This window comes from Solea solea, chromosome 16 (genome assembly GCF_958295425.1).
Source record: "Solea solea chromosome 16, fSolSol10.1, whole genome shotgun sequence".
Lineage (NCBI taxonomy): Eukaryota > Metazoa > Chordata > Actinopteri > Pleuronectiformes > Soleidae > Solea > Solea solea.
In genome coordinates this window covers 9,046,997-9,070,486 of record NC_081149.1, presented here as the reverse complement: position 1 = coordinate 9,070,486, position 23,490 = coordinate 9,046,997, and the positions used below count along the sequence as shown (strand labels likewise).

Genomic DNA, 23,490 nt, shown 5'->3' with positions numbered 1-23,490 from the left:
AAATGGAGAGAAAAGCTGAAAAGCAGATGAGCAGGGAGTAAGACTAAAGTCAGAGTGCAGCGACGCAAGTTGTGAGTTTGGATAATCAAACCAAGTTTGCTGTCTGTTTTTCACTAATACACAAACTTCCTGGTTCAACTTTCACCCACTGCATTTACAGTAGTTGCAGTGTGCACTCCAGTGTTGGTCACATTTCAGGTGCTCTCAGTTTTAGTTTGACCTCCAAATAAAGTAGTTGGTTTATGACCAGTGACCTTGTTGCATCATTTGAAGTGGCATCAAATATCACAATATCAATATCAATCCATATCTATGAAAACTTGCATAGCCCAGTTGCTCTTTCTAAAGGTCATTTTCTGACTCTGGCTCTCTTAAACCTGGAGTGGAACCCTTTACACCTTTTACACCTTTCAGTCGCATCATTCCAAACCTAATGCCAAGGATCACAGAATGTGACATAAAAACAATAAGTAGGTGGTGTCCTGAGACATTTACAGGGACACCACCTACTTTATTGTTTTATGTCACATTCTATGATCATTGGCATATATGTGTATGTATATATGTATGTATGTATATATATATATATATATATATATATATTTTCAATGACAAGAAAATAAATTGTGAAAAAGTATGCAACTGAATGCACCTTTGTGTTTCTCTCATACAGAGTTTGGCTGTTAAGTTAGCAGGTGCTAGCTGTAGCTTTGTCTCCTCTGTGCAGACAGGACAACGGTGTCAATGTCCTCTTGCAGAATTTGGCAAGGGAGAAAATATGCATGTTTCCTAAAGTGTAGAACTTTCTGGGAAAGACCAAAGGGAATGAGAAACTTTCTGGGGGGGAGGGGTGTCTATCCATGAAAATATACAGTGTTTGAATTTCATCCTCGGTTTTGTTGCTGTGTTCTGCTGGATGTGGCCCGCAGAATCTCTTTCCCACAGTTCAAACAGACAAACCTGTCACCAGTGTGCACCAGACACTTCAGAGGAATGTGTCAACTTTGCCCCACTAAAGATGGGGAGGGCGTACTTGTCTTGTAGCCAGAGTGAATGGGTTGCTGGATTGAGGTGGTGGTGGTGGTGGGGGGGGGGGGGGTCAGTGGCAATGTTACTAATGAGCAACAGGTGCTGGAAGCCATCTGTACGACTGGAAGGCATCTATCCACATCGGCAGGGAAAGACACAGACACACGCACATGAAACCCATTGACACCGGCAGATAAAATATAACGTGTCAGTCATGCTCGTGTGCTTTGCTGGGTCATCACTTGACCTTCTTGCTGCTTTGAAAGTTGCCAGAGCCGGATTGTGAGTGACCCCGGTTCGGTCGACCCTGCTCACCCCTGACAGACAAACTGCACACTCAATCACCCGCTCGCTGACTCGCCGTCAGTTCGAACCACTGGCTCACCGAAGACGTACAAAAGTTTGTTCTTTACTGTGTCTGATGATGTTAACGTCACAATGGGTTCCCTTGTGTGCTGCAGGAGAACAAGTTCAACCCTGAGGTGGTGGAGCACATCTACCAGCACAACCCCATCCTGAAGTACACCCAGGGCCCCCTGTACGCGCCACTGCTTCCCTTCCCCTACGGCAGCCTGGAGCACACGTGTAAGTGGTTAACATTTACATGCCGTACATTATCATATAAGTTGTGTGTGTAGCTGTAGATAAAAACAATGATAAACTAATTAGACGGCTGATTCTGATTGGTCTATTGCAAGTCATAGTCACGTTTAATTAGCAGGGCTGACATATTAAATGTTAAATAAATGTTATTGTACGATATCTACAAACAGTTTAAAGTTGCAAAAGTACAAAAAAGTACAGATACCCTAATTATTTGTACGTTCTACATGATTTATAACTTTTGTCCCTTTGATGAATAACTGTTACAAGTATCTACAATTGAATTTCCATATGAAACAATTATTATTATTATTTCTGAAGTGTTTGACAATCTACAAATCATTTTTGATATTCATAACAACAGCAACTTTGTGTGCTGAGATTCTAAAAAAGATGAAACAAATGCATATTTTCCCTCCATGTAAACATGACTTGGTGTTATTTAATTCCATTTTTCACAATCAGGGTGCGATGTGTGGCCACTTTATGCAACCGCAGTATGCAAGGAAAATGGAGATAATAAGCTGTGTAATATGTGATTACTGTGTGGTTTTAAATTGCTGAGACATAGAATTAAGCACAATGCAGTGCAGGTCACTCTTCTAATACAAGCATGCAACAAGTGATTCTTGTTGTTTCGCAGGCCTGTGCTACAATTAAGTGATTATAACATGACAAAATGGAAACAACAGTATGTCCTGGGGTAAAACATCTCATTCTAGTAGAAAAAAGTAAAAGCCGTATTGCTATGCTCTCTCCAGACCACAGTGGGAAAGGCTATGGTTCAGTGCGCGAGGAGGCAGTGAAGCTCTTCAACTGCCTGCAGCAGCTGGAGTCGGCACAGGAGCCGATTCCCATTATCCAGGGCGTGCTGCAGACCTGCCTAGACCTGCGGCCCCTACGTGACGAGGTCTACTGCCAGCTGGTGAAGCAAACAAGCTACACGCCTGCCCCATACACTGCCGCTCACCTCCGCTACTGGCAGCTACTCACCTGCATGAGCTGCACCTTCCTGCCTGGGCCCACTGTGCTCAAGTACCTGCGATTCCACCTCAAGAGGTGAGATACAACTGATACAACAGAGTTTAATGGTCAAAAAGTACAGATGAGGATCGAGTATGAACCAGGTGAAAAGTCCACTATGAGGAGAGATGGTGATATTTTTGGAAAATTGGAATTAAAACTTCCTCAGGAGTCTGACCCCTAAGCTTATGTGAAACTTGAATTTTTGTAACAGATGTAAATGTAGCGTTCAGGTTGGGTTTACCATAAATAAATCCTGTTGACTCAAGAAAGCCGTCATCTCCGACCTGTAATTGCAAATGGAAAATGTGGAATTTTCCTTATTTTTACAGGCTCCGATGTGTCTAACTGGGAAATATGACTTAAGGGAGACAAATGGAAAACAGCACAGTAAATTCATCCATGTTGACAGTTTTAGGTGCTCAAAACCGCAGTTGTCAGTTAACGGTAATGTTGTGGTATTATTTTATATTGATGAAAATTATATCAGAGGAGCGTAACCCAAAAAAAAAATAGAGTCAAATTTCAATGATTCCAGAGTCATAAACTGCGCTCAGACATGCACTGAAGTCCGGAAATCGTCTGAGCACCTCTGAAGTCAAATTTCTGTTAACTATCTTGAGTGAACCCGTGTGAGAACACGGCAGGAAAAGCTCCATATAATTCACAGCAGGCGAGTGAGTGGGTTTCCTGCCTTCTGCATTGCTCAAGCCAGCTGCCAACCCTCGCCTGGATGTTCCTGTCATTCTCTTGCTGTTCTGAACACTTTCAATTTGAAATTGCAGTTTGAAGCAAGTAGCGTCATAGTAGCGGCATTTCATGGAAATTAAAAAAAAAATGTAATAGACACATGCTGAAAAAGTTTCATATTTCTATTAATCATCACCTGAAAATTCAGGACAGGTGTGTTTTTGTTACTTCTTTTTTCCAAGGAATCTTGGTTTCATCTGGTTGTAGTGAGCATCTTCACCCATAGATGCCACTAAATCCCACCCACTGGTCCTTTCCTGTTTGGGTTTGGCAAACCAAATTGCATTCACAACACCTGTCTGAAAAAATCCCAATTAAATATTCCCCCCCAGTTGTTCAACTCTAGTCCTAACTCACAAGTTTCCAACTTTTTTCCACAGTTCATGTCTGAAAACAGCTTTAGAGAAATCAGAGCAAGAGTCTGATGGTGGGGGGGGTTAGGGTTGAATGCTGCAGTCGCAGGGTCTAGACTAGTAACTAAAAAGTAGGCGCCAGGATCCCCGAACCACCAGTTTAGATACAGTAGTGTGATATGTCTTGATTTTGTTAGCCTGTTTCGTCACACAGAACCAGCGTTTAAGGGCTGAATTTGCAGGTCTGAATTAGCCGTGTCTGCCGTGCGTGCCGGAGTTATTAGCAGTACTAATCTCCCGCTGCAGACTCTCTGTCCAGTGCCGTGTCATCAAAGCACAACAGTGTTCTATCTATATTTCTGCACTGGGACTCTGTGCCTTCAGCTAATGGAAGACTTGCATGCAATAGCGATTCATAATAACACTGTGGAAGTTCGCTGCCTGTGTTGTGATACGTCTTGTCGCCACTCTCACGCACTCTCTCTCTCAATGTGTGCATCAATGCTGAGGCTGCAGCTGGGCAGAGCTAAGACTGGAGCTGCTGGGCAAGAGGCCCAGAAACCCTCTTCCACTCCCCCCAGTGCCCTGAGAAACCCCCAGGGAATGTCTGCTGTCAGAGCGAATAGGCCAGAAGAAAGAAAGCAGAGGAGGCGGAGGAAGAGGAGAAGGGGGCAAGAGAGGAGGAAAGAGTAGAGAGGGCCAAAGAGGAGCGTATAGGAAGGATTACACAGACCCAGTGGAACATTCCTAATTATGTTTTAGCAGGACAAATCCCACCCTGTGGCCATTTAGTTATGAGGGAGGGAGACATCGGAGGGAATGAGAGGGCCTCTCTCTGTCTTCGAGAATATTTGAGGCCCTCGTGTTTTCCTCCCTCCGTCCACTGTTTTGTATGTTTTGGGACAAATATCATGATATAATTGTTTCCTTCCTATTTTCCCTTCGACGTTTATGCAGGGCTGAGCTCGTGACTTCCACTGCGGTGTGTTTAGCACCTTTCATACTGTGCAGAGTGTGACTGACTTCAGCCGTGTTTCCACCACGCATAAGCACTACTGCGTCGTCCTTAGGAGAACAGGCTCTGCCAGGCAGTACTAACTGTGTGTATACAGCAGTGCATGGATGAAGGGTTTTTCCTGTCAAACTACTTATGGGCTGGGCTTTTTTTTTTTTTTGAGCAGTAAAATTAACTTCTGAATCTTTCCGTGTCATCTTTGTGTTTTTAGTCATCCTCCAACCTGTTGCAGCCAGTGGCCTCGCTTTGGTAGTGCTACGTTGCTGGTGCCTCTGTCTGTCTTTACATGAAACAAATCGCTGTCGCCATCTTTGTCGTCTTCTTCTTGTGTCTTGACGTTTGTTCACGCCGCACAAGCTTTACACACGGTCTTCTCCGTTTTTTGGTGTCCTTTTTTGGCAGCGTCAGATGCCAAGGTGCGGTGGCATATACATGCTGCAGCGTTGTTTTGGGGTTTTCATGTGAGGTGATTCTTGAACGGATGCCGTGTTTATGGAAAACCTTTTTTCGAATGGAAAAAAAAAGATCTTTCAGAGAAAAGTTCTGTTTCCTTGTGGATTATTAGGCCTGAACACCACTATACTGAGAAACACAGAGAACGCCGTGTAGAGCTGAATAACGCTTAATTTGCATTGTGTGAATATCATTTGTAAACAAAATTTATGAATGTAACACATATTTGTTTATATTTAAAAGTCACACACTACTAATTGAATGCCTTTATTTACATTTCAATTGTCAAAAGCTGTCTCTTACTGTTTTTAATGTTTTGGGGACAAATGTTAGCAGTCAGCATCCAACCTACACATGGAAATGCAAGCCCAATCTTCCAAACTGCACCTTGGTGAGCTAAACTGCACTGCACTGCACTGCTTAGTGGAAGTGCAGGGCTTTAAGGCTCCAGGTGGAGTTTGTCATCCACTGCCTTTTGTCCTGTCTTTTAAAACGACACCAGACACACACATATACTCAACTACCTCTCCTGGATGCCCCACTGGGAGGAAGTGGCGGGTCACCCCGGTTCACAGGAGCGGAAACACCTTTTCCCGTGTCGTGCGCAACCCAAAGTCAAATATGTTTTCTTTGCCATTTTCCTTTTCTTTGAAGGAATGGCGGGATGTTGAGCCTTTTAAGTCCCTAACAGCTAAATAAGAACATTTGTCATTCCTCGCCTCATTGACTTTCGAGCGTTGCCAAACCCAAAGAAAATAAAGAACATGGTTGATTTAAAGGGATGACGCAAAGTCCACGATGGCAGCACAACACTTTTCACACTTTGAGTCACCGTTAACATGACAAGCGTTAATATTTTTCCCATTAAAGCGTTGAATATATTCATTTTTCTGGCACACGCACACACATTTCTCAAGTCCTCACTTTTTTTTCTTTCTTTTTTTTTTCTGCAGGATTCAGAGCCAAAGTCCAGAGTCTGAGATGGATAACTATGCGTCATTCATCAGCGAGGCTTTGGAGAAGACTAAGTGTCGGGAGTGTGTGCCATCCTGGGAAGAGATCCAAATGCTGATGAGCAGACAGGAGATGCTGTGCACTGTTCACTATCCTGGCCCCGGATCCTGCCAGCTCTACATCAGCTCACACACAACTGCCAATGAGGTTGGAGCACATTTCTCTTCATTCTACTTTTGTAGCACAACCTTTCTCACATGTTCCTGCTTAGAGTTCACTGGCGGAGTCTGGAATAGGGTGACATTAGCAAGTAATAGAAAATCACACACCCTGCGTTTCTCACCATCTGCCTGTCCACCCTTGCTACTTTGAAACAGGTGGTTCGAAGGATACAGGAAAAGCTCGGCCTGCTCGAGAGCAAAAACACGTTTGCACTTTATGAACAGAATGGACTGTGGGAGCAGCCGGTTGCAGGCGGTGCTTTGATCGCAGACATCCTGACCAGGTTTGAAAAGTTTTATTTAACCCTTTTTTTTTTTGTCCACTATGAAGTCACATTGAGATTTAAATCTCGAGACTTGGCCAAGGCAGGGTCAGTTAGCAGCATTATACGTGCACGAAGCATTTCTCCTGTTGAACAACCAGGGTTTTTTTGTGTTTTCAGTCATACTTTAACCTGTTTGTAGCCGTCACGCTTTACTAGCACAATGTTACTGTTGCCTCCGTCTATCTTGACATAAAACAAACACTTCCTATGTGCAGTGCAGGAGTGTCACCAGGCATGACGGCATGCCATTTAAACACTCCTATACTGGAAAAGCACAGAGTCGCGTAGAGCTGTTAGACTTAGTCAGCATTGTGTGATTTTAATGCCAAATAACAATAGCAAGGCAATAATTAAACCTTTGTTTATCAATTAATTAAAACAAATGCAGCTAGCAGAATCCGCATGCTTTATTCTGCATTAAAAAATAATTTAAAAGAGCTGAAGGGTTGTAGATTAGTCTCTGTTCTGACAAAGACTTTTAAAATGAAAGACAATTATGAGATCTGAGGTGAGACTGATGACTCATGAAACTTTGCTCATGTGGTGATTTATATGTATAACATTTCAATGCACATATTTTTTATATATTTAATGTGTTGATTTGTTTACACCTATTGCAATTCTTGGCTTTGTTATTTTCCTTGTTGAGCTGAGACCTTAAAGGTCAGAGACAGGGTTGTTTTTGCACATTTGTGAATCACTGCCAATACTTCTTTTGCAACATTTACACCTCTCAGAGCTCCACACTCATGTTGGCTTATTCTCCAATGGCCTCTTTTTTTGTCTCCATACCCATTTGTGTGTGTGTAAATGCATGTAAAGGCCTTTTGAAAAAAACTTTTTTTTTATAGTGTCCAGTTTTTTGGTAGCAAACTTTCCTGAGATAACTTTATGAATTAAAATGCACCAGTGACTGATTGACACCGGGGTGTTAAGTTTGGTATCAGGTAAATAGTAAGCGTAGTAACACAGATACAGTAAACTCTGCAACAAAGCCAGACACTACATAACCAAGAAGACATGCACTATCAAAACACCTCGTCTAGTCTTTGGAATTTGAGCAATTTGTCACCGGTGGACTGTGTATATTATATCTCGACGTTTCCGCCTCCCATGGCGAGTGTTATCCATTGTCCTTGATGACTGAGCGACCTTGTGTGGTCTTGCTGGTCAAACATGACACCCCGCCTGCTGGGAAACTGGACCTGTGTCACTAGCCAAGGTGAAGCTGATGTCATTTGTTTTTTCACGAGACAAAGTCCAGTATGAAACGATAAGGCATCCAGCTGGAATAAAAGGGACCTGTGTTTTATGATAAACGGGCTGGTGCGTGTGTGCACTCGCAGTGCTGAGTGACAGGGCAAACATGAAACTCCAAGTTACTAAACAACAATATTACACATTTGTATCTAGTAACATATTAACGTGTACACTGAAGAGTCTTGGTGGAAGTATACAGCACGTGGGACTCGGCTCTCTAACCCCTTTGTCCCTCTTCTGTGCAGCTTTTCCACCAAAGAGTCCGAGTCTAAATCCCAATGGAAACTGTGTTTCAAGCTCTACTGCCTGTTGGATGCTGACAGCATATCAGTGGACAGCATAGAGTACCTCCTCCTCTTTGAGCAGGTAATGGAGCAATTTTATTGTGCTGTATCTGTACTACTCTGTAGTTTTTGTTTGAAAACGGATCACTTTTGCTTATTTCTTGTTAATAGTACGCTCTAAAACGAAGCCAACGACTGCTGAGGATAGAATCAAATCTAGAATCTTGTTTACACCAGCATCTGCAGGCCTAATGTACCTGAAGGGTCCAATTTTGTGAAATGGAAATGGAAACTTGTGAAATGGAGCCATGACAGATTGATTTTATCTGAACTCAGTTTGTAAAAAAAAATTTAATGATATATATATAACCTCAGAGTGACCACTCCAGTGCTGATAATGATATAATTTATCACCCTGTGATGATTAATACCCTTGCATTTCATTGGATTATTACTTTTCTTTAGTAAACCATCATTAATGTGGGTTATAGGCTGTGATTGCAATAAAAAGCAGTGTGTAAAAATCATGAGTAAGAGCACTGGCTGCAGGCAGAGGGGGCGAAAAGGCAGCCAGCGCTGGCTTCATTAGAACATTTTTCCCGAGGACTCCCATGAAAGAGTTGTGGGATGAAATAAAACAAGGTGGGGTAGAAAGGATTGATGGAGGGACTTGAGGCTATAGCTGACATGTTGTACCTTATTTATTTGTTGTGTTCTCTCCTTGTTTGTCCTCGGTGCCACAGTGCCATGAGATGGTCGTGCGTGGCCAGCTGCCAGCCTGTGAAGAGGACCTCCAAGCCTTAGCCGCCCTGAGGCTTCAGTGCCTTATGGGTGACTTCAGCACTCACTCTCCCTGCCCGCCACTGGATGAGCTTTTCCCTGGCGACATGCTTGAAACCCGGGTCCTCATGTCCCTTTCCGCCCCACAAGCCTTGCCCCCCTGCCTGGTGGCGGCTCAGGATTGCCTGGCGACTCAGCGCTTCCCCAAAGGCCTCCTCACGGGGACGCTGTGGAGCCACACGGCTACAGCAGCGCACAAGCAAAAAGTGCAGCAGGACATGTGTCTGCGGAGCCGACTCAAGGAGGAGGCAGCGGCCGTCATGGGAACCATTCTGGAGCGTTGGAAAGATCTGGCTGGTTCCAGCCGCAGGGACAGTATGGCCGCCTACCTCGCTATTGCTCGCCAGTGGTCGGGCTTTGGTTGCACTCTTTATGAAGTGGATTTTTATATTGTGAGTACCGTGAGGTCATGCTTGAGTTTTATTGAGCTCGGAGCTCCAGCGCCATTTGGACTCTTGAGGTAAAATTAGGCGATAACTGTTTTGACATCTGCTTACTGCTTCCTCCCTGCAGAGTTCAACGGAGAGTTTTTCCCAGAAGCTGTGGCTGGGTGTAGCTGCTACATCCGTGTCTCTATATCGGCAGGGAGAAGCAGAGGCCCTGGAGTCGTTTCCTTATGGCCAGATCTGCTCCTACGGCGTATCCGACAGCAACATCTTCAAGATCACAGCAGAGGATCGGGATCTGCTTTTTAAAACCACCAAGGTATAGTGAACCACATCCCAAAACACGTAGGCTACTGTTTGTTTTATTATTTGTCCGAGCCTGACAAAATACCAGTGAATAAGTTCACTGAATCATACTCTGACTGTCAGCCTTTATTTATGGTTACAGCAAGTTAACTTTACATCCAGGAGGAAGCAAATTCTAGCCAATAAACAATCACACACCTTATGAGATATCACCAGACTCGCCATTAACGACCATCAGTTCTTCCTCTCAACTCTTATAGGACTGTAACCACTGATAGATTTTAACCTCATCCAATCATTGTGGTTTATTTTGAGTTGTTGTGGAGGAAAAAGATAGCATCCACCATGGCATCATGGGCAGGCATCCATGCTCTAGTGTAGTCAAAGTGTGTCTCCGTTTTTGTTGCGGCAGAGGGGTGGGTAGGGTAAAGTGAAAAGGGCCCTGGTATATTTCTACACACGCAAATTGCGTCATGAACGTGCATGCAGCCTAGATTTTGGAACTGTGAGCAAAGAGCGCGTTGGGTTTGCATGGGACGGCGCATGTGCGAACTGAAGTCTGCCCCACCAGCAGGTGGAGTATAAGCCCTGCTCACCAAGCAGAAAACACAGCATTTTGACAGCAGAAGAAGTAGTCAGCCGAGCCTTGACCCTGGCGACCCTCGAACCGGCTGACACCCCGACTCCCCTGCCTTTCAGCTGTGAGCCGAGGGAGCTGTAGCATTGTTGTCTTCTTCTTCGTTAGGAATGTGTCCTATTCCCTGCGTCCAGACTTGGTGAAGTGGGATACTACAGGACCATGACGCCGGAGTATACCAGGGTCTGCAATATGCGATGTGCACGGAAGTATACCAGAGCCTTAAGGGCTAACTGGCCCTTTTAAACTAAAAGTTATTGGGAGCACACTCCAAACTAAGGGTGGACTAAGAGGATTTTTGCTGACCACAACAAAACTTGGTTGCAGTCTGTTGCACATACCATAAACCTGGTATTTCCAGGCATTTTCTCTGCTTCAGTAAAACAAAAAATAACTTATTATATTAATACAAATCAATATTTCTGTCTATGAAGACAAACACGGCAAAAACCTTTTGACTGGAATGCTGTCGACTCAGAGGTGACATCACTCCCACTTCCGACTTCTGTTCCTCTGATGTACTGTAAATGAAACTCACCATTAACCACTACTCCTTTTAACTCACTTTCCAAGTGGTGAAGGGTGAGCGTAAAAGTGAGAAGTTGGCACATACATGCTAAGGGTGAAGGGGGGCAATTGTTCTCCTCCAGTACAACTCTGCGGTCAGACACGATCCCCCTGAGCCACTGGTGGGGTTCAGTTTGTGTACAGTGGCCTTATCATCATGCCGAGGTTCTGCAGAGTAAGTGAAAGAAGCGCGCTGTCTTCTCACGACGCGGCCCTCCTTCCAGCTCGCTGACCCACTTTAAAACACTCGTTAATTTGGTCTAAATGGAGAGCACACAACCTGCTGCATGCTCACCGCGTAAAGGCGAACTTCCTGGCATTAAATGGCAACTGGGGGGTGAGTTTTATTGCAGCGGTTAGAATAAAATATCAGGCAAAACATTTCTCAGAAACATGGATGTTCTTCCAAACAGACCCCTTTTTTTTTTTCAGGAGAGAACAAGTCTTGCCTTTCACTTGGGGGGATTTGCTTGCATCTTCCCACACTGAACAAAAAATCCCTCTGTGATTTCTCTCTCACAGACGACTTGAGGCACATCTCACAGAGGCTTTTAGTACTTTTATGATCTCGAGGCCTCGTGTCGCTCTGACATGATTTTGGAGGGTTTTGAGCCACTGGGCAGGAAAAAAAGATCGTGAGCGGATTTGCAGGGGGTGATTATGGTTAGGCCTTGAGTTAATGGCGAGGGCAAGATTTAGCTGCTGATTCCAGGGTTACAGTTACAGTTGAAGTGTAGGTGAAGGTTGAAGCTGGAAGACACCGCTCACACACCGTGTTTAAGGCATGCAATTGCTGGACTGGAGTAAGGGTAACGGTCATGGTGGCTTATAGTGGCTTCAGTGGTTCAGTCCACCAAGGTTAGGTTAACGGAGAGACCGACGAACAGATGGACTCCTCCACAGCGTCCTCCCTTCGAAATATGTCAAAAGTGGTGAAATGTCCGCACACATGCGAGAGCGGTGTTAGTGTGTGTCCCCAGTCGAGTCTGCCAAACGGCATCATCCTCGGCTTCTGGAGGAACCAGTTTTTCTCGCAGCTGGATGACATCATCCTTCTCCACCCTCCTGTGACAGTGCCAGACAGACACTGAGACTGCCACTCATCTGACCTCTCTCTCTCTCTTTCTCTCTTTCTCTCTGTCTTTCTCTGTCACAGCTGACTGAGATCATGCAGCTGATGAACGCATATTTCAGTGCCATCCGTCGCCAGCGAGGGAAAGGGGAAGACGTGGACATCACCAAGGCAGAAAGCACAGAGGTGGGCTTCTGTCACTTGGCCTCCATGCAGCCGCCGACCCTCCTGGAGTTGCCCTCGCACCCCGTTTGATCGGGGACCCGTACCCGCACACAACCTCACCCCCCTCCACCCCAACTCCCACCGTCCTCCTCCTCCTCCTACACGTGGCCCCTAGGAGGCCCAGCCCCAGTGCTCAGGACCCCGCGCCTCCTCCGCTGGGAACAGTACGGCAGCCAAAACAAAGAGAGGGCTGTTTTCACTCCCCATCCGTGAAAATAAACCCTTGCTGAGCTTTCCAGCTGAAGGAGCTGGCCAATGCAGGGAGGGAGGGTGAGAGGACGGGACAGCACGGGGGGGAAGGCGAAGGGTTCTGTTTTGCAAGTGAGGCCAGAAACCCACAGAAACCAGTGTGGTTGCTGATGAGGTGTCGCACAACGCGTCCCCCCCCATCACCCCCCACCCCTCCTGCCCACGCTGTCACGCAACCACCTCTGTTACCCTACATGGCGACACCCTCCCACCCCACCTTGTCAACAATGTGAGATGTTGGTGTGCTACATCAGGCAGAGTTCGCAACAGTTATGAGGACTTTGTGGCAACAATAAGCTGTGGTACTCCCCTGCACTCCCCCCCCCCCCCCCCATGAAGGCTCCAAGTGGGAAAACACTCTCTTCTTACCCACTCTCTCAAAGTGTGCCATATTTGTATTGCTTTTCCTAGAAGGCAGTCGTCGCTCATGCACTGCTGGGATCACGGCTCTCTCACTCTGTCACCCACACACACACACAAACCACACAAACTCACTTTCTCACGTGCCCTTAAGCTGACATGTTCATCAGAGACAGTTAGTTTTCATAAGATCCCGGCCCGGCTTGCGTTACCTGGAACTGTTGATGCAGTGAGCCATGTGAACTTGGAACTGGAAACAGATGTGGGACTCCGTAAGCCAAGTCATTTTGGCTGCCAGGCCCTTATAGACTCTTACCAATGAGATTTTTTTTTCCCTTTTATTTTTTTTTGTGGTTGTGTTTATATTTGTGTGTGTGTGTGTGTGTGCATCGTCTTCATCATGTGTCTGTTTGATCAAGAAAAAAAAAACCATTTCCTGGATGACACATTTGGGATCTGGGTGAACAGAAACCAAAGGATTTTTTTGGAGGATTTTTGGTTTGTACGTCGTTTCCACCAAACGCTCTGATGTGTCCTTTGTTGTGCTGCTTGTCTTGGCCGTAAATCCTCGACATGAAAACTTGGTTAACACTTGACTGATTGGATACTTTTTTGCCTCTGTCGGTTTCTATTCTAATGCAGCGCAAACTCAGCAGGTGCTTGCTTTTGTTTCTTATTTTCACAATGTACAGTATATATGATTGATAAAATTGAACCTAAACCACACATACTGTAAACCCCCCCCCGCCCCCCCCGTTAATACTGTGGATCATTCAACATCTGGCCCCTGTTATTTAAACAGAAAACCTTTCTAATCAGACCATAAATGCTTCTTTTTTTTAAAAAAATATTATTATAATTTATGTGCTTTTGTCTTAGTTTTCCCCGTTCCTTTACGTCTTAAATAGAATTCTTAGGTGCATCCTGACATTAGGTGTAACTGGTGAGAGCCATGGTTGAGTTCAGATATGGAAATCCTGTGTAGCTCCTTTTGTGTTCACTGTGTAGCATTTTTGTGAAGCCAAAGTTTTTGCCATGTTATGGGTTTGAGCGTGGACCAAAGATGTTTTTAATAAGCTTTTTATAAGTAGTATTTATCCTAAACGCAGACAAATCCCCCTGATTAACGTTCCGTTACACTAGAGGTTCTTTAAATAGGAAACACTGTTGTATACACCCCCTTCACTTTTCTCTTATAGTAGTTTGTAATATGCAAAAGAATTCTTTTTTTTTACAGTACTGTCTGCTACACAAACCCGTTCGGTCTCAAAACTCAAGATTCGTCAGTGTGGACGGCCTCGATGAGTCACGGCGCTATCTTAGCTTTGTTTTTTTACTGCAGCTGCAGGCAGCTCTGAGCTCCATTATGAACGGAAGAAAAAAGAAAAAAAAGAAAAAATCAAAACTGCGTTATTTCGCCGCTTTGTATTATGCTCGTTTTTATGCTGCACGGTACATTTTTATGTTATGTGTGTGTATAGTTACTTGCACTATTGTGTTTTCTAACCAACTTGGAAGTGCAATAAAAACTATAAATACTGTATGTAATTAATAAAAAAAAGACACCATTTTACCACATTTTTAGACTTGGGTGCTATTGTTCCTCATTTCCCATTTCATTTTGAGAAGAATAAGCTTCATGAATGAATTAATATCTTTATTTCGGTTAGAGTCATATAAAAGTAAACATAAAGTGGGATCATTTAACAAAATTATCCCAATAACTGAATAAGGAATAGGCTGAAGTATGTGGCTTATCTTTGCCTATTATTATTATTACTAGACTTTCACTTCGCATTGTAAGCTGTAATTATTTTACATTTCAAACTTTTTGAACCCCAAAAGAGTTTTACACAATTTAATTTCATCATTGAGCTTATTCCATAACTTTACCCACAAAACTGATCACACGTCTACATTTAATATATGTTCGCACTAATTACAGCATCTAAGTTTGTTTTATGAGTGTTTCCCCATATTTTGCCACAGTATGACATATAGGGCATTACAAGTGAACAATAAAATATCATAAGGCAGTTTTTATACAATAAATCCTTTTTTATAAAGAACAATACATCTGGATAATTTACATTTAATGTGTTATACGTGTGGTTTCCAACAATGTTTGTGATTCATCACGTAAAGTAGTGTAAGACTTTTGAATGAAGATATTTCTCAACTCTGGGGAAACTGAGGTTGAGAAGCACAATTTATGTATTCCTTTACATTTGACATCAGTACTGAGGGGTTTCCTGGCTAAAAACAAGAGCTGGTTAAGTGTGTTGCTAAGTGCCTTTAGGTTCCCCTTTAGCAATGAGCCTTAAGTGTGTATGACAGCAACTTTGCAGAACAATGACAATTACGAGTGCAGTTACAGCAAAAACATGTTTATTAATCCTTTTTAAACAGGTCCAACACACAAATAACATGGAAATTGAGGCGATAAAGAGAACGCCAGTGAAGCAGCTAACTCCTTACAAGCGTATTTACAGGCACAGAGATCAAGTATGAAAATAAAAATCCGTCCTTGTGCACCGGCGGGTTCATCATGTGCAAACTTTCTCCACGTGATAAATGTCTGTTTTTATAGCACATGTTTATCGACTTGCTTCTATGTACGGTTGCAATAACACATCTTAGTTCATTGCCAATTATTTTGATAACTGATTAAATGTTTGTGTTCCTGATATCGGCTTCTTAAATGTTAAATTGCGAGCGACCAAAAAGAAAACTGGGAAAAAGATGATTGAAAATTGCTGACTCGGCCTTCAACAAGTAATTATTTGAATTTCTGGTTCTCTTTGACAGTTAAATGAATTGAATATCTTTGGAAAATGGCCATTTTTGACATTTAATTGCCCCCAAAAAGAAATAAATCAATCAAAAATAATGATAACTGTGAGTAGCAGTCCTACAAATAACCGATGCATATCTGCCGCACATAGATGGTACATAGCTGCACGTTGAAAGTGTGCGATAACATCACGCCTATCGACTATTACACTATTTATTCTTCCACTCCTTTGTCAAGTCATTTTTATAGACTGTAAATCAGCAGTGCGCAGTGGTGGAGTAAGAATACGAACAAAACAAGGCAAAACATTATGATGCTTATGAAAAAGTAAATAAAACGGGTCACGAGGGAGCAAAGTGGAGCTTAGGACAAATGGATTTCTGCACGGAATCTTCCTTTAATGTCACTGAAGAGACTGATTCTTATAAACTACGTTTAAGAATTTGTTATTTCATTGTTATTTTTGTTGATATAGTTGATATAATGACAATAGGTATTATTATTGATTATGCCCCCTCAGGCAGGAGAGGGCATTACATGCTGTATAAAGCTAATAAATAATTTTTCAGGGAAAAAGCCAAAAACCAAATGTGTTTATTTTTCGGACACACGTCCGTGTATAAGTTGCCGCCGAGTCAGGAATAAACTCGCGAACGCTGTTCTGTTGATTGTTGACTTGAGTCCGTTCACTGCTCTTGTGTGCCCCAGGAAATGTAATCGGGCCGCGTGGCCGCGCTGTACTCGTCCACCAGCTGCTGGACAACTTCACGCGAGTTGTCCAGCTCGTCAAAGTTGTCCTTGAATATGTCCTCCTTGCGGAACTGCTCCAGGAAGGCCTCGCGCTTACGCAGTTTGTCATACTGCTTGCACGTCCGCTCAAACAGCTGCGGGACACCAACCGAGAGGAAATCACCATTAACACCAGGAAAGGGGCTTAGATAACAGGTTCTTACTGTTACTCCTCTGAGAAACACTTTCTGTTTTGCTTTTTTGAAATAATCTGGTTACGAGAAATGGAAATAAAAAACCCAGAATCTATGACTTCACCGAAACTTCCACAGAAAGCTGTAATTCCTCCTGACTTGTTTTAGAGGAATTGCAGTGAATTGAAAAGAAATCAAAGTGGGGCATTGTAATGAGTCCGACTGTACAGATTATCTCAAGTCATTTCAGATTAAGTGATTCGCCCCAAACCACATCTAAATTTTCCCCCTAAACTTCACAGCTTATGTTTTGATCCAGTGAAAAAAAACAAATGTTTCCAGCTTCGAGGAAATGTCTTTGTTTGGCAGCATAACAAAACCAAAAGCTAATTTTTGTGGAATCTCCCTCATACTGCGGCTGCAACTTCACTCTCTAGGACAATGCACCTTCTCAAGTATTCATTCAGAAGAAGCGAATACTATGGAAGGTTGTTGCAGATAGCAGACACTCCCTAACCCACGAGATTAAGTGACCATGGTCTTGTTCCGACTGGAAGAAAAACTAAATCTGATTTTCCTCGGTTGTGAAAAACTGGACAGCAGAAATAAAACCCCACTGCATTTGGAGGTGGTTTCAATCATGATTTGACGTCATATTCCCCAGCTCTCTCTTGCGCTGTCATTCATTGTCTTATATTTGGACTATTGTCATCTGTGACTCTGTTTATGTGCACTGTGTGTGTGTGTAAATACACTTAGATGGATCTCACTCGTGTGGCAGAATTGTGCATTTCCATCTCGTAGAGTATTTAGGTCAAGAAAAACACAAAGTGGGTAGATTTGTCGCTAGTTGCTTTTTTTTTTTTTTTTCTTCACGGAACATAAACACAGACATTATTTCCCTCTCTTTCTCCTGGCTCGGTTCGTTCTGTCTCCATTTCTGTAATGTATACAACGTCTTCTTCTTTTGTGTTGTAACATTTCAGCACAACTTACAGTGCTGGCATGTGTACTACGGGGTTTTCAGTCGAGAAAAAGATGGTTTAAGGTTAAGATGAGTACTCACAGAGGAGATGCTGGTGTGGTTGGCCAGCATCAGACCGCTGACTCTGTGGGCCGAGGGCAGGTATGGAGATCTCCTGGACAGCGCCACCTGGATGCTGGCCGGACCCCACGGAATGAAACTGGCAAGTTTCCGTTCCCGGATCCTCTGCAGGCTTTTATGCACCTACAGTGGAGTCGGTCGGAGTTTAGTGCTTCTTTAAAAACACGTTAGCGAACACGAAGCCGACACCTCGTACACTCACGGGGACGCGCATACCTGTGTGGGGTCCACCTCTCCCTGGATGATGTTGAGGATGGCGATGTAGCAGTGGCTCGGCTGCCTCTCTCTTCCCGTGGAAACCATCACGTTCTTGGGTTGCAGAAGCCTCCTCATCACATCCAGCACTGTGGTTTTTCGCACACTGGCAACCTGAGGCAAAATGTGATGAAAACTCAGTATTAAAAAACTACCAATACTGAAAAATGAAAATATGACAGTAGGATTAGCACTGCTTGGTGTACTCGGGTGCTATTTTGACCACAACTCACCGACTGGTCAGTAGTGAGCGGTGTGTATCCTGTCATCAGGAAGTGGAGGCGGGGTGTGGGGATGAGAGAGGCGATCAGGCCGATCAGGTCATTGTTCATGTAGCCTGGGTAGCGCAGGGTGGTCGTGCTCGCAGACATGATGGTGGAGACCTTGGGGCATGAAGGCTCGGGTTAAACGCACAGCTTGGAAAATAACAAATTCATTAAATTGGAGTTGGGGGGGAAGGGGCTTACGCAAAATAAATCAAATAAATTCCAAATTGTTTGTTTTGCATTAAGCGGAAAGTCATGAAATCTCAATGTGGGTGGCCTACAGAGCAAAAAAACACCTCTCTATGTGCAGACACGTGCAACTCATTTCTTGGGAAGCTGAAATCCAGTCTGACGTGCAACGGACTCGTCAAACGAGTTTCTGAATCTTGTAATATTTGTAGTAGGGAGACATGTCTGTGACAGCCTGTCTGCGCACATTTCTTTGTTCTCTGCTCTGTGAATCAGTACGTGACACCTGTCGACAGACCGGGGCGACGCGTCTCTCATAACTCACCAGCTGATTGATCTGCGAGAACGAGGGGTTCTGGATGTGCAGTCTGTCCGTGGCAATGCGATTGAGAGCCGTGTTGTCCAGCACCACCTGCAGAGAATTTATCAAGACAAACGAGATGTGAGAGTGGAGTGAGAGAGTTTGCCTCCTGCACAGCAACACGGTGAAAGTCATTCCACTGCTACGAAGTTAAAGACGGAGCGAGAGGGGTATCTGAGTAATGACGTCGTCAAGAGACCTTGTGAGGAGAAACACAGTGAGCTGTTGTTAGGAGAGCCGAGCATGAAAGACGCACTGTACAGTCGCAACAGGGGAGACCAGTTCTGGGACAGATTCTATTAGCTTTCCAGCTAATTTAATCAGCGTGAGGGGACTTATGCAAGACCCCGGAGGAAGAAGGTATTTGAGAGGAAACCCCATTAGACTGCCAGAGTGTCTCGGACTAATACAATCACCAATTTGAGACTGAGATTGAATAAGTTCGATTTGTAATGCCTCAGCGCTGCCACTGCATTTTGCTTCTTAATTAGTGTGCGACACAAACACAGCAGCTGCAGCCTAAAGCGGTAGCTGTGTGGCAAAAGCACCGACTTAACACAACTCCTTAAAGTAACTCTCAAATGTATCATGATAACTCCCTTTTAGAGGTTTGACTCCTGCCGTTTCTTTAAGAACTTACTTTGCCATCTTACCATTTATCATCATGCGATTAAAAGCTAACCAGCGGTCGTATAAAAAACCAAATGCAATTATTTTTGTGTCATCCTGGGAGGGTATTTATGTAGTCCAGTGGCTGCACAGTAAAACATAATGGAGCAGTGAGATTAATCATCGGCACCAATTCACGAGTGCTTAACGCTCACCACACAGTCTGCGTTCTGGGTGAGCCTCTTCAGCGTCAGCAGCGAGTTGTACGGCTGAACGACCACGTCGCTCATCTCGTCCTGGTTTGGGAAGACGGAGTACGTCTGCACCAGCTTCTTTGGGTACCTGCAGATCACAAGATATTATTCACACAAGAGATCCCTGCTGTAGAAACCGTGACTTAACAAGCTGCAATTTTGTGAGTCAGGGATGAGCAAGTACAATACTCAGTAGCGGTTTTCGGTTTCGATTCTAGTCAAAATTACAGGACTAGATATCAGAAAAAGGACTAAAAATAAAATCCGATACTATCCGTGAACCCTAAATATCATGTAAATCCTTCACTGAGGACATGCACTACCGCTGGCATGTGACCAGAATGCGAGTGAGGGCTTCACGTCCGCCACACTGCAGTCTCCATGTCAGCTGTGTGGAATTACTTGAAGTCAAATAAAAGACAAAATAAGCCAAACAGCCAAGTGTATTTCATTTGTGAATTTTTTTTCAATGAAAAAAACAGCAGGATTTTAACTAAGTCATGCAGTCGAATATTGACGCCAAATGCATCAGCACAAATGTGACAAGGCCAAATGACTTCGCATCAGACACAAAAAAGCTGTATTGAGCAATATTTAGTAGTAGTAGTTGTGGACCTGTCATTGAGTTTCTCCAGCAGATAGGATCCCAGTCCAGACCCTGTTCCCCCAGCAATGGAATGACACAGGACAAATCCCTGAAAGACAAAAAAAAAAAGAGGTTAACTCATTACATAGAAGCAGCTGTGCCACGTGTGAGTGTGTAAAGCTTACTGTAAATTCCGTGTGTGTGTGTGTGTGGGTGACCAAATACCTCTCTTTCTAGGCAGTTATATAAATGGGAGTGCAGCCCCACCTTACAAATAGGCTCCCTCATACCCCCCAAGACAACCCTATAATACCTGCCTTCAACACTCGCCCGGCTATTATCACCAGACGTTCTACATGCCACACCCTGCCAACATACACACGCTCACGGCAACTCAGCCCACCTTCCTCTCCAATGCACACATGAGTGCACGCACTAAATAATAATGTGGGGTCATAATGTGAATGAGTTACAGAAATTGCAGACCTTAGAGGGGAAATGTGAGTGTTATTTTATGGGAGGCTGGCAGCTGAAGAAAGTCCACTGAAGGGGGGGGGGGGGGGGGGGGGGAAGAGAGAGAGAGAGACTAAGAATAATAGTAAAGGTCTGGGGCTTTGCTGGTTTCAAGATGACAGGCCCTGGCTCCATTCAACATGTTATTTCAATCAAATCATTCATATTTTTTTCTACATGGCTTTTAAACAACAAAGACAAAGTCAAGTCATGTTTGATTGCAATCAAGTATCCCCTGATATTATTCAGACCGTGGACGAATTTCAGAACAGGCCTATTAGTCACAGGCTCGGGGGCCCCAAAGGGTCAGTGGGCCACTTGAAAACACCTGCAAACTGTTACTGAAAGAGACTCTAAATTATAAAAAGAGATTCAAAATGGCCACAAAAAGAGACTGCAAAGAGACAAAAAAAAACAACTACAGAGACATGCAAGACTGCTATGATGTGACAGAGAAATTACCACCACAAAGTGACACAAAACTGCCATGAAGAATCACTTGTCTGTGCCCGGAGCATTAACTATGAATCGAAAAATGCTTCACTGGTTTTCTTGAATGTTTGACATTCAGGCCTCAGTAGCAAGTTGCTCTAGTGTGGTTTGAGAGTCATTTGACAGCACCACATCATATTTCTACACACAGCCAACGCCATATGCTATCAAGCTGTTTCTTGGATGTCAAAAATTCAGTTTTCAAAAATGAACACTGCCACAGTCGTGTCTGTATGTCATGAACGATAAACTTGCCTCCAAACTGTCACTGCCATCTGCCTCACGATCAATGATATCAAAGATGTCCTCTTGGATTTTTTTGCCCTAAAAAAAACAAAACAGATTTGAGTCAAGTGTTTTTGGTTAAGAATAAAGAACGTGTAAAACAAAAAGTGTGATCACCTGTGAATATCCACTGGCCCAGTTGTTGCCGGCACCTCCTCCATGCTCAGAAAGATAGATGTTCTCTGGGTTGTACAGGTTTGCATAAGGGGAATTGAGGATGGAGTGGATCACTCGAGGCTCCAGGTCCAGGAGGACGGCACGGGGGATGTAGTGTTCATCGTCAGCCTGGGGAGTTTTATCAACAACCAGAGGTTAGTTGAACTTTCTGGAGGTAGCTGCGTTTGTGCAGAGACCGGGTGGCATTAATTTACGCTGCAACGACGCCATCTAGTGGCAAAAAAGGTGTATCTCAACTACACAGAATCATCAATAGAATTCTGTAATACAGGTTACAACAGTTTATAGGTGCAATCATCCAATCGTGTGCAAACTTTCAGTTAATGTTCATGTCAAAAACACAGAGAGAGAGGGTGACACTTGGATGTGGTTGAATAATAGCTCCTTCAGTCTGGGCTATTTCAGCAGTCCTCGAAGATGAATACAAATCACGTGTGACATGCATTTTAAGAACTTTTTTTAGCAGGCTGTAGTTGGTCGTTCCCACAGAACGACATAGGACCACACCGTTTAGGGAGTCATGATCAAAGAAATCACCACAACTGTGTCACATTGTTCTTCTTTTGCCTGAGACAGCCCAACATTGTACAACACAAACATTTAGCTGTGTAGAAAAGGTTTTAAACGACCTGCTGATGTTAAATGAAGCTTATTTAAGTGACTTTGAACGCGGTATGGTTGTTTGTCCCAGATAGGCTGGTCTGGCTTTTTAATTTATTAAATTTTGTTTCCAAAATAACATATGTGGCCCGAAACCTCTTGCATATGAAATAACGAATAATAAGTCAAGGGGAAAGACGCAGCTCCCCATAGACACATTAAGAAATAAATCAAAAGCACTGTATGCTTGTGAGTTAAGACAAGATTTTACAAGTCACTCACGTGAAATATTGATGTTTTTCTTCATTCATGATTAACATAAGCTATATGATTCCTAACTAAACACATTACATCAGTAATAATACAGTTTTACCTGATAGAAAAACACATCCTTTCTGTCGGTGCCTTCAGTTGCAAACTCCTCCACGATCCCCTCTGGACTGATGCCATGCTCTGCACACAGCTGCTTCCAAAACTCAAAACCGACTGAAAAATACAGACAACAAGAAGATTGTTACCATAGTAACAACGTTATGTCAGGTTAATAAGCAGTGCGTGACCTTTAATGCTTTGATCGACAAACGTATAGCAAAATAAACCAAATTAGCATAATATGCAGTGGTGGCTAACGTTGACGTGCATCAGATTAGCTGTGCAGAAACACTATTACACAGGCGTTTTCTTTTTTCTGTTTGTTTTAAGTCGTGCTGTATTCTCTTTGTTATATTATATTACTTGTATGACGTCGTTACACAGACATCACCTCAGCTAACTGACTTTTGTCAGGACACTGACTATGGCTAAAGAGAAGGGATGATACCAATGCTAATCAACAAAACTAGACACGTACTTTGATTTCCACACTGTCCCAGCTGAAGCGTGATTATTTCCCGCGGCATGTTTAATTTCTCGGTCGCTCCTGGTTTTAGAAACCAGCTCAAGAACACGGGAAAACCACTACACACAGGAGATGCAGCAGCGACAGCAGCCCGATCCTTCCCGCTTGGTATTGCTGTGACGTCCTGAACAAACGGAGCACACGCCGGTGTCACATTTGTACTCCGCCACCTACTGTGTCGGAGTACTCACACGCAACTCAACATAATAGCATACGAAAATCAAAAGTTTGTGCTCTCTGACAGTGTTTTTTTAACGAATGAACCAATTT

At 43.7% G+C, this 23,490-nt stretch overlaps 2 protein-coding genes across 3 annotated transcripts in view; one reads left to right on the top strand and one right to left on the bottom strand.

Moving 5' to 3' along the window:
* The window catches only part of plekhh3 (pleckstrin homology, MyTH4 and FERM domain containing H3), a 39,955-nt gene extending 25,464 nt beyond the window's left edge, over window positions 1-14,491 (top strand). For both annotated transcript variants that reach the window (XM_058654393.1, XM_058654394.1), the window contains 8 exons: window positions 1,491-1,614; window positions 2,394-2,691; window positions 6,180-6,387; window positions 6,558-6,685; window positions 8,233-8,353; window positions 9,015-9,503; window positions 9,625-9,816; window positions 12,164-14,491. In XM_058654393.1, coding sequence (XP_058510376.1) covers window positions 1,491-1,614; window positions 2,394-2,691; window positions 6,180-6,387; window positions 6,558-6,685; window positions 8,233-8,353; window positions 9,015-9,503; window positions 9,625-9,816; window positions 12,164-12,334 — 1,731 coding nt within the window. In that variant the 3' untranslated portion in view covers window positions 12,335-14,491. The remainder of the gene's footprint in view (window positions 1-1,490; window positions 1,615-2,393; window positions 2,692-6,179; window positions 6,388-6,557; window positions 6,686-8,232; window positions 8,354-9,014; window positions 9,504-9,624; window positions 9,817-12,163) is intronic.
* A 793-nt stretch (window positions 14,492-15,284) lies between these two features.
* On the bottom strand, window positions 15,285-23,472 carry tubg1 (tubulin, gamma 1). The gene is made up of 11 exons (XM_058654396.1): window positions 23,173-23,472; window positions 22,696-22,808; window positions 21,663-21,830; window positions 21,516-21,584; window positions 20,285-20,364; window positions 19,631-19,757; window positions 18,771-18,857; window positions 18,224-18,373; window positions 17,952-18,104; window positions 17,697-17,858; window positions 15,285-16,591 (listed from the first exon to the last, which is right to left on the bottom strand). Exons 1-11 carry the CDS (start codon window positions 23,219-23,221, stop codon window positions 16,394-16,396), a joined length of 1,356 nt encoding a protein of 451 aa, XP_058510379.1. The 5' UTR covers window positions 23,222-23,472; the 3' UTR covers window positions 15,285-16,393.
* Between the last annotated feature and the right edge of the window lie 18 nt (window positions 23,473-23,490).